This window comes from Chelonia mydas, chromosome 2, assembly GCF_015237465.2.
Source record: "Chelonia mydas isolate rCheMyd1 chromosome 2, rCheMyd1.pri.v2, whole genome shotgun sequence".
Classification (NCBI taxonomy): Eukaryota; Metazoa; Chordata; order Testudines; family Cheloniidae; genus Chelonia; species Chelonia mydas.
In genome coordinates this window covers 202,849,055-202,868,510 of record NC_057850.1, presented here as the reverse complement: position 1 = coordinate 202,868,510, position 19,456 = coordinate 202,849,055, and the positions used below count along the sequence as shown (strand labels likewise).

Below are 19,456 nucleotides of genomic sequence, written 5' to 3'. Positions count from 1 at the left end.
TTGTCCTATGGGACTGGCAGCAGAATTTGGAACAACAGCTTCAATTGGCATCTTCTAGGTGAGCCAACAGAATTCTTGAAAACAACCACATTCTTTTGTCAGAATAAAAACATACCAAGCAGAAAATACCTAGGATTATAATTAGAAAGAACAGAGGAATTGTGATGTAGTGAACGTTACTCTGAAAATGCCCTCTCCTCCTGCTCCATATTTAAAAACATGACTGAAAAGTAATATTGTGGTTTAAATGTAATAAATGTTCTGCTTTGGTGGTGTAAGTTCTCTGGGCATGATCATTTCCACTGAAGTTAATAGGTATTTTTCATTGACTTCAGTGCAATCAGGAGTGGGCCCCATGTCTTCGGCCTTGTTCCTCATGGTGTACCATAGGCATGTGGTTCCCACATCTTTACATAATCCAGTCCTTGGTATTTGCTTATGTACAATAGTCCAGACAGTTTCATGAGCACCTAACTGAGGCACAACATGAGCTTTCACTTAATCTGTCTTAATATTGTGCCGGGAAAAAGGGGTCTTGTGGTTAAAGCACTGGACTGGAACGCAGGATATCTGCAGTCTGTGTCAGGCTTTAGCACAGACTTCCTGTGTGAGCTTGGGCAAGTCATTAAGCATGTGGTGCCATAGTGCCTACTATGAAATTGAAATAATAATACCTCCATTTCCTGCCTCATTGAGTCATTGTAAAGATAAGTTAATGGACGTGTCTGAGGATCTTTGTTGCCATGAATGAGCCCCATAGAAATAAAGAAGGGGAAACATTCCACTTTTATATAAAAACACATATAAATTTGTCACTTAATAAACGGTAATCTATTTCTACACCTAGATTCCTCAGACTTTCCTGATGAGTATGTCTACAACTGGACTGAGTGGATTGATGACTGTGGCTGGGAAATCTGCACAAGCAACAATACCCATAATGTGTTCCCAGATGGGAGACCTTTCCCTCATCATCCTGGCTGGAGAAGGAGGAACTTTGTCTATTTGTTTCATACAGCTGGTGGGTCCAGTAAAATGTATCTTGGTTTTGTGTCCTAACTTGTTTCCCTAATGCCTTGCATTAGAATTCCCAAAGAGGAATTCAACAGTTGTTGAGTGAAAGAATACTAAACACATTCCGAGCTGCTAAGCGAGAATAGCAGCTGCTCTGTTAATTCCTCTGAGGTTTGGAAGTCATATACTACCATGACATGTTCTGTAAAACTGCAAATGCACAGAGCTGCCACTGTTGAAAAGAACTCCCTTCTCAATCACAATTCGGATAGAACATTTAGAGGAAATCTTCAGGGCAAAGAGGGTGGGGGAAGCCAGATGATTTAGTGATTAGCACTACCAAGTAGCAGTCTGAGGTTCAGGAGTGATCTTGTGCCTGTAGGTCCTCAGACTGGCTTCTTCACCTCTAGAAAGAAAATGCAATGTGCATTTTGTTAAAGCACTCCTAAGCTGGTTGAGTATAGATCTGTTCCTCTCCAGGTTGTGACTTCCGGCAACAGAATGTGTAATAATTGGCCCACCCTTGCTATTGACTATACTGTAAATCTTAGGCTCCTAACTTTGACTGGCAAAATTATTTTAGGTATTAATCTAATTTAGTTGCATTGGGGAAATGAAGGTGCCTTGGCAAATGCCTTTTCTTGGATTGCTGGGAGCAGGCCCATCTTTCGAATGCCTTTGGCTGCTTTGCTGAAACTCAGAAAAAAAACCTAATGGCAGGGAACATAACAATGACATGAAGTGTGTTTGAAAAGAACATTTCACGCAAATGAAGGATGAGCATAAAATACACACTTTTGATTTAGACAATCCAAAATTTCACAGAAATACTACTTCTCTTTATAAAACTTCTTCCATCTCGTCACAAGAGGAAAATATGAGTTCATGTCCTGTTCACAGGCCAGTACTACCAAAAAACTGGAGGCTCTTCAGCAATTGTTTCCATCAACACAACAAATATCACCCTTGGCGAACAGATGATGGTGGTCTCCGTTTACAGAAGAGGTCATCGAACATATGTTCCAGTTGCAACAGCAAGTGGCATCTATGTTGTGACAGGTGAGTGTGCTGGACTAAACCACAACTAAATACTTGGCAGTGCTTGTAGTGGAGATTTTACATAAATGCAACTAAAGTGTTATCTGGAAGAGTAGTGAGGGATGTAAGGAGGGATTGGAACAAGTGATGCTTTTAACTTCCATGTGAAATCTCTAGTAGGTTACCCTGAGCAGTATGGAATAAGCCCTCTTAGCAGACTTGTGAAGAGCTAGTTGAAAAATGTGTTCTTCACTATAGATATTAACACTGCAAATATATAAGTAAGGATGGAAATGAATTATGCTAATAATTCTTCTCCAGAACGCTATAGAGAATACTTTTTTTATCTATGCTACAACATCTGATATGCCAGAGGCTTACCTCATGCTATCCTGCAATTTGACTTGTCCCAAATAAAATTTAAGATCAATTTCTACTTATTGTTCTTTGTCTGAAATGTTTGAATAAGCAACAGAAATCTGTGGTGTACATAAACTAACTTACCTTTCATACAGAATGTGAATCTAAGCTTAAATTTATGGATATAATGCAAATTGTCCTTTATTTTGTCTGCATCCCACATGCATCCCTAGTACTAATAGTCCAAAGAAAAGAAATTGGAGGGACTTCCTGAACCTTTCTCTGGATGAAATTCATCACCCCTCTCTGGATGAGGCTGGCTAAAGTATCCCAGGGATTATTTCTATCTCTTCATTCTGGCTGTCTCTTAAATTTAAGTAACCCACCAACATCAACCCAAATGCTCACACTGCAACAGTTCAGTCAATGGATCCTTTTTGCAGCACTGGAACAGACAAACCAGTCCTTACGCACTGAGCATGAGATTTGCTCACTATACCTCATTCTCAGGCTCTCCTTATCTGTGATCTAGACAATCTCAGACAAAATAATGATGAAGGCAAAGTATCTTATTCATGAAGGGCCACACTCTGGCAGTCTTGCTCATGCTAAGTAGCAACTTTCACCACAAGTGGTCCCACTGAAGCCCATGGGAGTTTTGTCATTGACTTCAGTGGTCACAGGATGAGGTCCTATAATGTCCCCCAATCCAAATTCACTACATTTCCTTAATGAATTGAGTTTCAAGGGCTTTTCCTCCTCTTTTGTACTGATGGGGGGAAATACGTAGGAAATTACAATAGGACCTTTAGAAACAATTGATGTAATAAAGATACTACTGAAAAGCAAATGTTTTACTTTCTAAATGCATCAGATTGCACCAAATGGCAGGTATAGAACAATATTAATGGGACAGGGAACCTCCAGATGACTAGATATAGGATCTTCAGTAGATGCACATGACACTCTACGTGGTTGCAGTGTTTCACTTTATTACTGTAATATATTGAAAAGTGAGTTAAAGAAGAAACCTGTATTAAAGAAATTAAGCCTGGCAGTTAACATGATGCAGGCTTGTGTCTTACACTTTGCAGTGACCTTTGCAGTCTGAGGGCTGTGAAGCAGTCTGTTACTTGCATCCATACACACCTGTTTCACTTTCTTTCATTTTTCCTGCAGACCAGATTCCTTTATATGTGAACCTATCCCAGAAGAATGATCGCAATGCCTCAGACTCTGTCTTCATCAAGGATTCTCCTATCACATTTGATGTCAAGATCCATGATCCCAGCCACTACCTTAACAATTCTGCTATCTCCTACAAGTGGGATTATGGAGATGGCAGTGGCTCATTTATATCCAACAGCCCTATTTCAGCTCACACTTATACACTGCAGGGAAACTTCAGCCTGAATTTGACCGTCCAAGCTATTATACCTGTACCTTGTGAGCCTGCAACACCTACCCCACCACTTCCTACCTCGCCAGGTCAGAGTCTGTCAATCAATATGAATATTAGGAAATTAATAATGATCATTAATACACCAACATTTTGGTTTTTAAAAATTACATACCTTTAAAAGCTTTACGGTCAGCAAAATTGGATCTACACAGCTTTTGTAAACATAACATATGTATACTTACTTAAGAGTCTGAATCAATAACAGGATAAGTATGTAGTCTAAAGTTACAGATATAAAAGGATTCTAATTTATGCTAAAACCAATTTACAATACCCTGACAGTGTAAAGGAGCCTTCAAGGGGGAGTAAATTACATGTGCACTCACTTTATGGCCCCTCAGCACTGCCAGAGCAGGGAGTGTGTACTGGGGGAACTTATTCCAGAATAAGGTAGGGTGTGAATTTAAAGCGCAATGCCTGTTCCAGAATAGCTATTGTGGAACAGCTTATTCTGCAATAGATATTCCAGACAATTTCCTAGCGTGGACAAGCCTTTATGAAAAGAAAAGGAGTACTAGTGGCACCTTAGAGACTAACCAATTTATTTAAGCATAAGCTTTCGTGAGCTACAGCTCACTTCAGTGAATTTCACTGTAGCACTGCAGTGTAGACACTACCTACGCTGACAGGAGGAGTTCTCCCATCGACGATGTAGGTAATCCACCTCCCCGAGAGGCAGTAGCTAGGTTGACACAAGAATTCTTCTGTTGACCTAGTGCTGTCTACAAGGGGACTTAGGCTGACTTAACTATGCCTCTAAGGAGTGTGGATTTTTCCATGTAGTTTAGCCAACCTAATTTTCTCCCACAGACCAGGGCTAAGATGTGGGTGTTTTAGTGGGTGGCTACCAAATGTATGTGATTCAGACAAACTAATCCAGCACTGTGCCAGAATGACCCTTTACACCAAATAGAAGGTAATTATACTGCTGTTGTATTTTTGGCTGTGTTAATTATCACAATGATCTTTTACAGGGGCAACAACTCAAAACTCAACCAGTACTGCAAACAAAACTGAACTGACCACTCCTGCAAGTAAGTTTATATCTCTTCTTGTGTAGACTATTAGAAACATTTTATAATAAATTATTTTCTATGATTCTTACAGCTTGATTCACAATGCCAGGGGCTCATTAGCTCCTACTAACCTCAGGCAGTTTCCTCTCAACACTAATTTGAGGAAGGGATTGCAACCCTCTTGCCTTGTCTGCATGCTCAGCTTGTTCCCCTCTCTTTCTGACAGCCTCCCCTCAGGACATGGAGCACAGTCCTCCCTTCCCAGGTAGGACACCAGTGGCAAACCCCCAACATCAAGTCACAACATCCAATCCCAGTTACCTTAAATAAAAGTTTGGTTGGCACAGAGTAGGCGTGAGTGTAGAGGGGAAAGAGGCCGCGAAAGTAAAAGAAAAAACAATCTCGTTGATTAAACAAAGAATAGAGCAAATGATGCAGGAGCTCTGGTCTGGCTGAGTGTCACTCAACTCAGGACCAGAGAGGGAAGGGGGCAAAGGTGTCTTTGTGCCGTTTTTGTGGCTCCTTAATCCTGGGGTTGGCCCTCAGTGCCTCTCAGACTAGCCTCCCCCAGTTGCCCTTGGTTTCAAGGTGCTGTTCTGTTGGCCAAATGCAGAGCAGATGACTCTCCAGTCATCCCCTTCCCCCCACCCCCACGCCAGACATGCTCCTTAGCTCAGTAGCTACGAGAGAAGTGGCTTAGAGCCTCTATGCTGATTCAATAACACTTAGAGGGAATCCCCCTATATAAAGGGAATCTGTAGGAAGCTTTTTAATGAAGCTTTATGGCCCCTTTTAACCATCAAAGCAGTGAAAAGGGGTGATAGCAGTGATTCTGGCCTAGCTATTGGTTTGTTTGGATTTGAACAAAAATAAAAAGAGTTGCTTATTTAAAGCTCACTAGTTAGGCTAATTTAGTGTTCATTAGCTAAACTAATCACTGTGCTGAGTGGAGCTGCTTAAGCTCTAAGCTTAGTTTACCCCTTTGGTTAAAGAAGATTAGAACCTGACGAAGCAGCACACTGCCAGCTCTAACTACCTATGTCTGTCCCTGCAAGTTTGTGTGTGTTGTCCCAGAAAGGTATCTGACTACCTTCTTCTGGATATAATCATTAGCTGGTTGATTGTTTTCAACATCTCTTGGAAGAGAATGATTTATTACCATGCAAATGGAGATAGCCCCACTTTCTGGCTAATTTATATCAAATACCCCTTAAAGACGCATGTAATAACTTACGGTTCAGTCCAACACCCACTGAAGTCAGTGGGAGTCTTTCAGTTGATTTTGATGGGTGTTGGACTAGGCCTTTGATGAACGCAACTGTTTGAACTCAATCTAATGGCTGTAATTCATTGTACATACAAATATCCAAACAGTGTAAACAATATGGGCATGAAATGACACATCTCACAGACAAGTACAATGTAAAACCTATACTGTATGCAGCAAGAGACAGACCAAGACAATGGAAGGCCTTTATATACTGTGTCACAATATATCTGGAGGCTGGAATGCATCTGATATCGTATAATGAAAGTATCTGCAGGTGGGTGGAACAGACATGATTAACAGTAGTAAAGGTTAAAAAAAAAAGAAGAAGGGGAAAACAAGAGAGAAGAGTGGCAAACTCATTCTGCGCAGAATGCTGGATTCCATTTTTAATCGCCTGTGAGCAGGGGCATAAATTCCTTTCCCCCACCTCATGTGCTGAATATGCTACTTCTACAGCTCCTACTGGCCTAGGGATCTGAAATCCAAATTACTCCTCTTGCCTGGCTCTGCAGAACGCTGGGCCAAGCAGGTTTTCTTTCAGTTTTGCACAAGATCTCTTTGAGATAAACTGCATCACTTATTTACTCACCGTGCATTTAGCAGAAGGCAAAAACCTAATTTTTTAATCATTTGGCTTCCCTTCATTGGTGGTGTGAAAGAAATTAATCCACTTAGACTTTGTCTCTATAACATAGATTGTGCAAAATATTTTCTAAGCAGTGTAATTAGCAATATGTTTCTTTCCCCTGCTCAATCCAACAGTAACTACTAAACCACCCTCTAACCTGGACTCTCCCACCAGCGCTGGTGTAATGGAAGACACTCCTGATGGAGGCTGCCATATTTACAGATATGGACATTATAAAACTACTATCTCCATTGTAGGTAAGTGCCTACATCAATAAGAGAATAGGAAAATTGGTTGATATGGTACTGAACGTATATGGGCTGCCTTGTTTGTTCAGTTTACCTGCTATCTATTGTGTAAACACCACAAGAAGGAACTATAAGAACCTATTCTGCAGGCTTGGGTCTGGTTTCATAATTTAACATACAGTCAACAGACTGGCATTGTTTGCTTTTTTACAACCTGGTTTATCCAGCTGCTAAGCGCAAAATATATGGATAGTGGAGGATTTGAGTGAGTTTGTCACTTAGAGTGGAGGGCAACAATTCCGTATGGGGTGCAAGATTATGTGCATTGTAACATCTTAAAATTTCCAAGATCTTTTAAGGGGAGTTTTGGGGTGAGATGGAGAATAGTAAAGAGACCAGACCTCAGCTGACTATTAAAAAACCACTTATCTTATTGAGTTTTTAAATGTGTAGTCTTCAGATCCAGTCAGGATAATTCAAACACAGTTCATCTATGATTCTAAGTGGACTATTTTTGCTGAATCATGTCGTTGCCTGAGTAACCTAACAGGTTGATGGGCTCTTTCTGTCCTTAGAGGGAATCCTTCAGGTAAACGTTATTCAGATGACAAGTGTCCAGATGACAGTGGCTCAAGGTGAAAACTCCCTGGTTGACTTTGTTGTTACCTGCCAAGGGAGGTAAGTGTATTCACTAATTTCCCTCTTTAAAAAATTAGGTACTTGGATGTTACTAGTATGCTACCCACATTCATATGCAGTTGCATGAACAATAGTTGAAAACACAGCAATGACCATCTGTTGACTGAAATTAAGATAATGGAAGTCTCATTTGTGAGTTATATCAAGATAAATTGTTTCCCGGTTCTTTGGCTTCAGACGAAAATGACATACCTAAGCAAAAATAATAGAACTAGTTGGTGGGCAGAAGCAAATCTCTGTTTTCCAGGCAAAGATGGAGGACTTCAGCACTCACACTAAAAAGGGAAGTGGCTTGCTCAAACTGGGAGGAAGCCATCTTTCTAGCCATAGGTTTTTTGATATTTGGAATAAAAACTTGTGTCAAAGGAATTCCTTGGATGCAAAGAGCATTGCATTAATATTCGTAGCCACTGGAAAATGTATGGATCTGAGAGAACTGAGAAGTACAGATGAGTCTTGACAACTTAACTGGGAAATAATCACTTTGAAAGTAATCCTAAAACTAGCAAGACATTCCTGCTACATGTACTAGTACATCTAAGACTCTCCAAAGGGTTTACATTGTATGCCTGGTGAACTGAACCAAAATTAACAGATTTTATCAACTAAGTAAAGGCCAGGTGATACTGTGCTTTGAGAAATGAGTGTAATTGCTGGTAACATTATATTAACTGAGTCTAAATGATGCCAGACATAGTTGTGAAATTATGTATGCTTGTAGGAGTGAAGTGGGGAAAATGCGAAGTCCTCTGTAGTCAGAAAATAATGAGTGTTATGCCAAGCAGCTAATTTAATGGAAGAGTAAGGCTACTGGGTCAGTTTCATATTGGTCTAACATCACTGATTCCAATAGAGTTGCACCAGCACAAAACAGGTCCAGCTGAGGATAATCAGGCCCACTGAATCTATGATTTAGATTAGTAGTAGTATACATTCATTTTCTCTCTCACACTTCCCCCAGTCTTCCTACAGATGCCTGTACAATAGTCTCTGACCCCACATGCCAGGTGTCACAGAATGTGGTATGTGACCCTGTTGAAGTTACTGATCAATGCTTACTGACCATCAGAAGAGCCTTCAACGAGCCCGGAACCTACTGTGTAAACATTACATTGGGTGATGATACAAGCCAAGCCCTCACAAGTGCCCTTATATCTGTAAATGGAGGTGAGTCCAAATGGAACAGATGTTGAAGATCTGTGAATAGCTTCTCTTCAAGGCCATTTCACAGGGAAGTGTGTGTGTGTGTGTGTGTGTGTGTATTATTATTTGCCATTATGACACTACTGAGAGGCCTCAACTGAGATTGGGCCCCATTATGTGAGAAACTATACAAACACATAATAAAAGATAGTCCCTTCCCCCAGAGAGTTTCTAATCTAAACAGAAAAGAGAGACAAAGGGTGTGAGGAGAAAACAAAGGCACAGACAGGGAAAGTGACTTACCTAAGGTTACCCAGCAGGAGAGTGGTAAAATCAGGATTAGAACTCAGGGCCGTCTATCAATCTAAGGTATTCATACGCCCACAATCTTTATTGAATTTCTCCTCCCAACAGCCCTGTAAGGCAGGGAAGTGCCATTTTCCCCATTTTACAGATGGGGAACTGAGACACAGAGAGGCTGAGTAATTTACCCAAGCTGACACAGGGAAATCTGGGGTGGAGCAGGAAAGTGCAGCCTGGTCTCCAAGTCCTAGGTTAGTGTTCTGGCCACTAGACTACACTGCCTCACCATGGACTTCAGTATTGCTGGGCTAATTTACATAATCTGAGGAAGTGACCTTTGGTGTTCATTCACAACACTGTTTTCAGCAGATCTTATTTAGTTTGTTCCAGATCTGGTGAGTCCATAACAGCTGGGGGGCACTCTGGGCCAGATTTTCAAAGGTATTTAGCTGCCTAAAGATGCAGATAGGCACCTAGTGGGACTTTCACAAGCACCTAAGAGCCTAACTCCCATTGATTTCAATAGGAGAGAGGGGCATAGGTGTTTTTGAAAATTTCACTGGGTGCCTATCTGCATCTTTAGGTGCCTAAATGCCTTTGAAAATCTGGCCCTAAGTGCTTTGCAGGATTGTGCCCTCTCTAAATTGGTGTGGCGTTCGGCACAACTGTTTAACAAAAGTCCAGTTTATGTGTATTTAAACTACTGTTAGATAGGATGTAGTTCCACAATGTATACATGCCCCTTGGATGTATAATGTTTTCCAAATCACATAAGGGTACATGTGATTCACACAGGAATGTACATCCCTGGCTGCTGTCTTCACAAGGACGATGGTGTAAACTAGCGTTACTGTCAGGCTTATCCAAATATTTATAATAACACACTGCAAGATGGTATGGGTTACATAGATTAAGTCAACTGTTAAAACTAATTTAAAGTCTTGATTTGAATATATTTACATAGTAATTATGGATTAATAAATTAGGTCCAAATCAATGTGTATCTCTAGTTTACTCTGCTTTATAAAAATAGTTGTGAATGCAATAAGCAAGAGCATGACTCAGCATCAGTAAACTCACCACATAGATTGAAAAGCAGCCTCTGGACTGGAGAATTAAGAAGCTTAATACAGATCATAAAAGTAAATAATAATTAACAGTATTTATTTATTCAGTTTCACCTGTGCCAGATCTAGTAGGGTTAGAACTGCACCCAAGCGCAATGGTCTCTGAATTTGAAGCCAGTCTCAGAGGTGGCCTGAAAATTTGGTGGCAGAACAACAGAGGGAATCACAGGCTGGGTCAAGAGTTAATTCCCCAAGGTGCCAGTATTACAAAGGCAGAACACTCAACCCCTAGGAGGGGCATCACATCATCACCAACAATCACGTCATCTACAGCCACTCAGTCCTCTCAGGAGGATGTCCTGTCCAATCCTGGGACGGAGAGGGGAATCACTAGAACGCACGGCTAGGGCAAATGAAAAGATACCAGAGAGATTCCATTCTTTCTCCTCCCTCAAACCCTACTCCTCAATGACATGCTAATTCTTATTCTCCGGGTTATAAAATGATTAACTACTTTGTACTCTTAATTTAAACATTCCCTTTGTAGCATACCAACAGGGCAAGTAGCAAAGTAACTCCAAATCTTGTGGGATGCCAGCTAGCCCTGCAGTTCCTTTGCACATTGTAAAGGTATTTGCATGTTACAGTCAGCAAACAATATATTTCATATTGAAACATACAAGGCACTCTTAAAGTATTCACCTTTAGTATAATTCGGCTGGCATCAAAGATGAATTGGACCCTACAGTCTGTGAATGCTGCTGAGCCCTACTGTTTAGTGTGAAGGGAGTGTTAAATATACTGCACCTTCTAGAGTCACGTGGCAGAAAGAATGGTGCTGCTGGAAAATTGTACCTCACTGTATAGAATTTTTAAAACAAATTTGTTATTCAAGCTCCAGGGTCATCTTCGAGGACAGTGGAAGGTGTCTTGATCACCTCAGGTTTCTTGGTGGCGTTTCTCATCTTTGTGACTCTCCTTCTTCACAAGTAAGTTGCTGGTTCCAACAGTTAAGAAATAGATCAGGATGACAAAATGATTGCATGAATATTCAGATGGATAAAAAATTGAATTTGCTTTGGCTATGTTTGCATCCTTTTTGGGTTTGCTTTCCACATATATTTCAACAAATGAGTTTACTGGCCAGAATGCTCATAAAACCATTGTGGGTGAATATTAAAGAATATCATGGAAAACAAATTTTGAATTCATCAGCACAAGTAGTCAGACTGGAAACATGATTCTAAAAATTTTACTCATCTAATCAGAGAGAGGAAATAATACAAGGTGACTTATGTGTCCAATCAAAACTAACCAACACATCTTAAGTTTCAGATTTAGAATACTCATAATAAAATGTGTATGAATGATCTGCAGACTAAGAATATTCATCAAAATTGTTCACCAAATAACTTTAACTAATAAATACATTTGAGAAAATAGTAAGGGGCTTGCAGACAATTCACAAACAGATACATTTACATTGCAGTATCAGGCCTTCAGGATCCCATTGTACTAGGCATTGTACAAACATATAGTGAATAACATTCCCTGACCCAAAGAGCTTACAGTAAAAAAAAAAAGACAGTCAAATTCATCATATAAATTATTTGCATAGCTCTAGTTAAGAGTATTCCCACTCTTTCTAATTACTAAGTACCTTGTTCTTCAGGCTTACATTTTATTACCATCTGCATGCATTTACCCTGTCCTTTATCACAGCGGTTTAAATATGGTTGTTACTAGCAAGTTTCTAGTACAGTTTCTTTGAGCCTGTATGAACAGAGATTTTTTGTCTGTGAACTGTATTAGAAGCAGATTATAAAACTATACCAGGAGCAGAGGAAGTGCCCTAAAAGTGTATGTGTGTGTGGGGGGGGGCCACAGGAGCCCAATCTGTGCCTCCCCGGGCCCTCCCCCGTGGCCCTGCCTCTGCCCCTTCCCCTAAAACCCCACCCTCACACTGCCCCTTCCCCCAATGCCCCGCCCTAGCGCTGCTCTTCTCCCTGAGACCCTGCCCCACCCCTTCCCCCGAGGCTCCACCTCTGTGCTGCCTCTTCCCCTAATGCCCCACTCCAGCACCACCTCTTCCCCCCAAGACCCCTCCCACGCTCACTCCTCTTCCCGCTCCCTCGTCGCCTGCCTTTGTGGCCTTTTAAATCTACAGGGGGCCATGGTCCCTTGGGCCCCCCTCTTCCGGCACCCCTGGACTATACTCATAGTAAGGGAGTAGTCGAGAACACAGATTGGCTACAATACTCACAGTGGCCAGGGAAATCATGCTAGAACCTTGTCAGAACAAAACATGTTTACACAAAGTCACAGCTAGCACAGTTTTGCTTCCATGGTGAGCAGGGCCCTGAAGAGAGTTCAAGTATTTGCCCCCAAAACAGGGGTGCTGGAACAAGGAGTGCGGTAGCATCCCCTGGCTTGAAGTTGTTTCCACCATATACGAGATTTACAGTTTTGTTCAATGACTTTCAGCCCCTCCCCTGTAAAAATTGTTCCAGTGCCACTGCCCCAAAATGCAGTGTGGTAAGGCAGGGTGTACAAGAACTTCTCTTTCCGAGTGAACTCAGAACTGTGTGCATAACAACTCAAAATCCTCTCTGGACCGCTATTATTTTCCTTCATAACCTCTCTAGACCTGGCAGCTCTCACACGATCATTCAGAATTAGTCACAACAGCCTCCTATGGTGGTTTCCAGTTGTGGGGGAGGATGGAGGAAGACATGGTGTCAATATTTGGCTCTCTCACATACTCCCAGTGCCATGTTAACTTCAGTAACTAACTTTACAATTTTCCTTGCAGGAGATACAAAGAGTACAAACCTATTGAAAGAAGTGCAGAACAAGTGGAGAACAGGGAGGGACTGAATGTTTACTTCAACAATGTCAAGGCTGTTCTCTTCCCTGGGAACAATGAGAGAGATCCTCTGCTGAAAACCAAACCAGGAATTGTTTAAATCTTTAGTGTAACCTCTGATATTAGAGTCTATATATGGGGTTTATGGCTGAACTGTACTTCAATGGATGACTACTTAGTATGAAAACAAGGGATTAGGGTAAACCTCCAGATATGCGCAGATGGGTCGGTACATTTTGTTTCAATTTATTTAGAAATGGAAAATGGCTTCTTTTCAAAAATGGAGTTGTGATTACTCACTGATTACTCACTGTTCTTGCTTATGATCTGGGTCACACAATATTGAATAATAAACCACTCTAGACTGGGCATGATTATGCAATTCACCTAGGTTAATTTGTAGCTTGGGAGAAGAGGCTAGATATTTTTTACCTCCTCAGTATTTAGATCTTTAGTAAGAATTGCACAGTCCCAGTGTCCTAGTTTACTCCCCCTCTGTATGCATCCCTCAGTCTGGGCTTTGTGAGGTTGAAAGACATGGAGAAATGCCATAATGGCCAACCCTCAGTCATTTTATAAATCTAGATCACTGACATCAGGACAACAGGTGAACAAAGAAACCCAATCTACTTGGCTCCTCCTAAACCAACTACTAAACGGTCCCTTTAAAATTCTTACTGTAGTTGTTGCTGCTACCTCTGGTAGCTGTTGTTTCTACTGGTTTTGTGCCATCTGAACTGACTGCCATCAACAACGTGTCCTATCTGTGTCAGAAGGACCTGCTGTATTCCAGAGGGCAGACAAAGATGAGGCCCAGCAGAGTGGCGGTAACAGGAGAAAGATTCTATATCATTCAACTATTAGTAAAGAGAACTAAGAGGGGCTTTTTCTCCTCCTTCTCTTCAAGTTCATCTTGCTCTCTGTAAACAGCCACTAATTTCTGCTTGATCCTCCTGTCCCTCTTTCTTCGACTATTCCCTCCAAATAAATGAAAACCCCAAGCTGGGTAGGGCAATATTCTACAGTTTCTGCTTGTCCACTAAGCAGCTGAGAAACTGTCAATATCTAGAAGGGTGATGTGCCTTTTCTTGCTTAATGCAGCTGCTGTGCTGTGTTAACTTTCAACTACAAACTCACTTTGATATCTTTCTCAAGTGAGCTAGCAAAACCCTGTCTTTCAGCCACTCACTCTTGTAATTCCATATCATGGAGTTTAGCCCTGGATGCAATTTTCTGCTTATCTCTTAGAAATAAAAACACCCTTCTGAAGACTGGATCACAGGGGGATATCAAAAGAGGAGAGTGTCTTGTCTGTGAGAAGAGTGTTGTTGAGAAGGTTCAATCCTTGTGGGGGGGAAGACAGCCAGAAATACTCTAAATGCGAGCCTCTGTATAATAACCTGATACCTAACATAACAATTTAAAGCAGAACAAAACTAACTTTTAGTTTGGGAGTGGGTGGCTAATTTCACTTACCCATTTCTAAACACCAGTCATTGAAGACCTAATCATTTGATTTGTGAACAATTTTGGATTCTCCTTTATTCCTTCTAATCTGGAACATCCCTAATACATCTTTCCTCTCTCAGGCTCTGAAGGGCAATATAAACATAACCATATTTTGCTGTTTTCCTGGTAGCTGTTGCCTGATGCCCTAAAATAAACCCTACACTCCACCATACATACTTGTTAATAGTTTGAGAATATCAATAATTGTACAAACACTTATGGGATTAGTGCTTTCCTTAGAAACCTTTCAGGATGCAAAAAGAAAAGGAGTACTTGTGGCACCTTAGAAACTAACAAATTTATTTGAAAGCTTATGCTCAAATAAATTTATTAGTCTCTAAGGTGCCACAAGTACTCCTTTTCTTTTTGCGAATACAGACTAACACGGCTGCTACTCTGAAACCTTTCAGGATGCAGTATTTTTTAGTTTTGCTCTGGCCATTGCACAAATATTAGTTTAAAAAAAACCTGTGTTGGTCACTCTCTTGCCCTCCTTCTAGATTAAATTACTTATTTTATGGGCTTGATGCAAAAATTACTGGGTGAGGTTCTATGGCCTCTGTTATGCAGAAGTCAGACTAAATGATCATAATGGTCCCTTCTGATGATAAAACGGACAAATCGAGGAATCTTGCAAACAAAGTTGAATTTAAACACACACACACACACACACAAATCTTGGATAAATCCGCTCTAATGTTTGCTTTTTGACATATGCACTACAGTCTAGCTTCCCATCATAGGTATTTGAGCCATCAATCAACTTGATAGCTAAGTGCTAATTTAATTACAACTAATCATCAATGGAAGAACAGTTCCATCTCTTAATCCAAACTAGAAGCTTTTTCAAAAGCTGGGAGTAGTTTAGTTAAACCAGTTGCGGCAAGTTGGAACAACTGGATCAGTATGACTCTGTTTGATAGCTATGCTTATCGGGTTAGATCCCAACACCTGATTAAAGCTGATTGGGTCATTGGGATTGCCTTGGTGTAGGGGAATCCCTATCTGGTGTAGAGCTGATGGAACCCACCAGACCTGGCACAAGGATTATGTCGGGGCACAGTCAGAACTCTACCATACTCAGTGATCCTTGGCTGAGGAAGTGCCCCATTGGGTATCACTGCAGCCAGGCATAAGATAAACTTTAGGCAGCTCTAAGTTACTCCAGAGTTCAAGGAAGCTAAAGGTGACCTTTGCCCATTCCTAGCCCCTCAGCTGAACTGAGTGGAGCTCTGATGCAGCTAAGAATCTGGCCCATGAGTTTTAAGGACCCAGTCCTTCAAACATTTACTAATGGGAGTAGAAAGTATTGACAGGACAGGACACTTAGTTTGCATTTTTCTAGTACAAAATCGAGGAATATCATTTGGTAGTGCAGATGGGAACTAAAACGACTAGTGGCACAGAACAGGGAGTACTGGTTCAGTTGCATGTTGATGGCACTCCTTTCAGAAAGTCAGCAAATGCAACTTTTAGCCTTACAAAGAGAGTTAGTGAAATACATTGTGTATACACATGATCCTGTTTTCAGGTTGAAAGCGCACAATAAAGATATGGTTTTAAATAAAAGTAATTACGGATTTAGTGACAGGAAAGAGGACAGTTGTAATTTTTATGCATTTCCCTGACTTGAAACAGGAGAAAGTTCTTAATAAAAATTTAGTAGCAGTTCACTTCTGGTGCAATTGTATAACTTTTGAATCAAAGCTGATGTGGGCTCTTGGTGACCTAGGTTCTAAGCAGACAACATGTTACTTCCCAGAGAATACTATGTGCTATACAGGAATTCAGAGGCATCATCAGCTCTTATACAATGGGCTGCTTTCAGCCATGCTTAGAAAAGAAATACATTTGATACTTTAAACTGTGTATATGGAAAAGCTCAGAGAATCTTCCTTTACATCTCATGTTAGGGGATTAACGTTTACTCCTTTTTATTTTCTATCTTCTTTGCTGTAACTTCCAGTAAATACATATTTGTTTTTATCTAATGGGATCTGATGCTGTATTGGACAATAAACTATCTGGAGATTTCAAACAGGATGTTACCTTTGTCTTGTAAGGAGATGTAGTCAAATGAGTGACCTAGTCAAATGAGTTACCTACTTACTGGGCACCAGGACAGTCGCTACTCCTAAGAGATGACCCAAAGGGACCTGCAGTTACACTGTAAATGTAAAGTGAATCAAAAGTAACCCGTGCCATTCTATCATCCCATTGCCTTTTTGGTGGTGGGAATCTAAGCCTTCTGCTGCACTTTTTCCTTTCAACCTTAACTAGAACAAAGGCGCTATCAATCTTAGGAGTGAGGTGAGCTTTCTCAGCAACTGACCCATGACTGTGGAACCCACTTCCAGAAGAGAACCAGAATAATCATGGAACTCACCACCTTTAAAAGAAACAGCAAGTGATGAAGATTAAAACACATAAATACTAGGAGATGTACAGTTCACATGCAAGCCTTAGGAGATCCACCATTAGCAAAAATCTCTACCTCAAAAGAAGAGGGAATTCAAACATGAATAAAACTCTTATTTGGAAACAAGATCATTTCAAACATGCCAGCAAGAATGAGTTGTATGACATGTTGTTGAGCAAGCTGGCTTTGAGTTACAGGAGTGCATTATTATTAACAAGCTTTTTAGAAAACAGAAGCACACATTTTTCATAGCAGCCTAACTAAAAAAAATGCCTCATCAGATTTAATGTTTTTCCATACAAAAAAAGTCACATGTAGGCGGATGCTAAGCATAAGAAAATTCACTCCTTTAAGGCATTTTCTCAGACAGTTATAATGGAGTGAAAACTAGAGGTTAGAATAGATTTGCTCATCCAACCATCCAGTATGGGCGTGCTGTGACTCCAGCCTGTGCTGTAGTGTTAATCTTCCATCACCATGGAACTGGTATTCCCTAATATTATATGCTAATGTATGCACATGAACTGTCAAAGATAAAGACTCTCAAGCTACACCAGGGAATAACTTGCTGCGTAAACTTAGAAGCGCCCTTTAACTTCTTGGAGAAGTGAGGGGGGAATTGGATGCAGGCGGGTGGCCTGCAGAACAAAAGCAGATGTTTCTAGATACTAGCTCATGCTTGAGTCTGCAGCAGCTTCAAGATATGTTTGAACCAAACAATTTCTTTAGCACAGACACACACTGAGATGTCAATACTTCATGATGCTAGCTTTGGGTTGGGAGTGGGGGAGGAGTTTCCTTCAAAGGAAGAGCTGGCTTGGAATTATTTCCAGTCTCATGATGCCTTTTGTCTCAGAGTTTGTTTCTTCTAAGTATCTTTTCACTCGCTTCAGCCCAGTGACATATGCTGCATTATGAACAAGTCTCATAACTGTAGGGTAATTTTCTTTCTCTCCTCTACAATTGGTGGCATTTGATCCTATGTGTTCTGTTTCAGTAAATGTGTGAGGGGGGAGCTCAGCATTAGCTGGACTCTGCTATACTTTCTGTTATCATAAACTGCTGACATTTGGTTTTTTTTAACACTTGATTTCAGCCTGCCTTAGCAAGACTAGTCTGTATTATGCTAAGCATATTAATTAGCATTATATGACTAAAAATTGTGCATTTTGTAGGCACCTATTATTCATAAAGTGCATAAACACATTCATATTACATTAAAAGAAACAACAAAAACTGTTTTTGTACCAACTGTGGCTCCCTATATGAGGCTGGATTGTTTGAAAGAAGGGTACAAAAAGTTTGAGTCCATGATTATAGTTTGCCCAAGACTTTTCTTTCCTTTGGTTTACTACTCCAATTCCTGATCCTTTCCTTTTTCCAGCGAAAACATGTTAATACAATTTTTTTCAGTCCAAAATAATTTCCAGAGCCTGGTATATTTGTTACTGTGTACTTTAACACCGCAATATATTACTAAATCAGTGTTATAATTTAACTGAAGTGGTTGTTCCAAAATAGGCTGGAGGAAGCAGCGAAGGTAGATGCTTTGGCCTGATTTTCTCAGCAGGATGGTATTGAGCTTTGTCTACACAGGGAATTTGCCCTGATTCCAGCCTACGTTCATCACTTTCAGGTTTAAATTAGTGTAAATGGTGAATTCTCTGTAACTTGAAGTCTTTAAATTATGATTTGAGGACATCAGTAACTCAGCCAGAGGGTATGGGTCTGTTACAGAAATGGATGGGTGAGGTTCTGTGGGCTGCAACATGCAGGTCAGACTAAATAATCATGATGGTCCCATCTGACCTTAAAGTCTATGAGTAATCAACCACCCCATGTAAATATGTTTGCTTTTTAGTTTTATACTGTGCAGCCTAATTGCCTTGTAGTCTGATCCTATTATTATTATTTATTTAGTGCCATAGTTATGCATAGCACATGTTAGATGTACAGTATCCTCACAGAAATCACAAGCTAAACTGGGTTAGGCCAAGCCATTAATTAGTTTGCAGATCAGAGTGTATGTGGCAACAGCTGGGTGGTCTCCATTATTTAACCTGTCCCCAAGATTTGCAATCAGGCTATGTACACTGTGGTGATCAGTGTTGATCATTAAAGAGTCCAACACACACTTCATAAGAGCAAGGCTGTTAATTCTGCAACTAACTGATCGTTTCAACTGCAACTCTGATCATTTCATCCTGTCTATATAAATCTACCCTATTAGTTCTCTTGGAAAATGTATTCTTTTTCTTCCTAACCTACACCATAGTGTAGTGTTGCTGTGTACTTTTAAATACACCCCAGAGTTAGCTGCATTTCAGTGGTGGATGAACTGATACTTGCATAGAGTTTATATATCAATGTGTAAAGAGCTCCAGTTTCCTTCAAGAATATCATTATTTTCAAAA

General features: G+C 40.5%; 1 protein-coding gene across 2 annotated transcripts in view; it reads left to right on the top strand.

The window, feature by feature from the left end:
* GPNMB (glycoprotein nmb) overlaps nt 1–16,661 on the top strand; it is a 30,689-nt gene extending 14,028 nt beyond the window's left edge. Inside the window, exons 4-12 of one of the 2 annotated variants that reach the window (XM_027828470.3) lie at nt 848–1,021; nt 1,915–2,073; nt 3,592–3,900; nt 4,849–4,908; nt 6,923–7,045; nt 7,612–7,714; nt 8,697–8,902; nt 11,144–11,237; nt 13,061–16,661. In XM_027828470.3, the coding sequence (XP_027684271.1) occupies nt 848–1,021; nt 1,915–2,073; nt 3,592–3,900; nt 4,849–4,908; nt 6,923–7,045; nt 7,612–7,714; nt 8,697–8,902; nt 11,144–11,237; nt 13,061–13,214 (1,382 nt within the window). In that variant the 3' untranslated portion in view covers nt 13,215–16,661. The remainder of the gene's footprint in view (nt 1–847; nt 1,022–1,914; nt 2,074–3,591; nt 3,901–4,848; nt 4,909–6,922; nt 7,046–7,611; nt 7,715–8,696; nt 8,903–11,143; nt 11,238–13,060) is intronic. The other variant, XM_027828471.3, reaches the window with a different exon arrangement.
* The last annotated feature ends 2,795 nt before the right edge of the window (nt 16,662–19,456 follow it).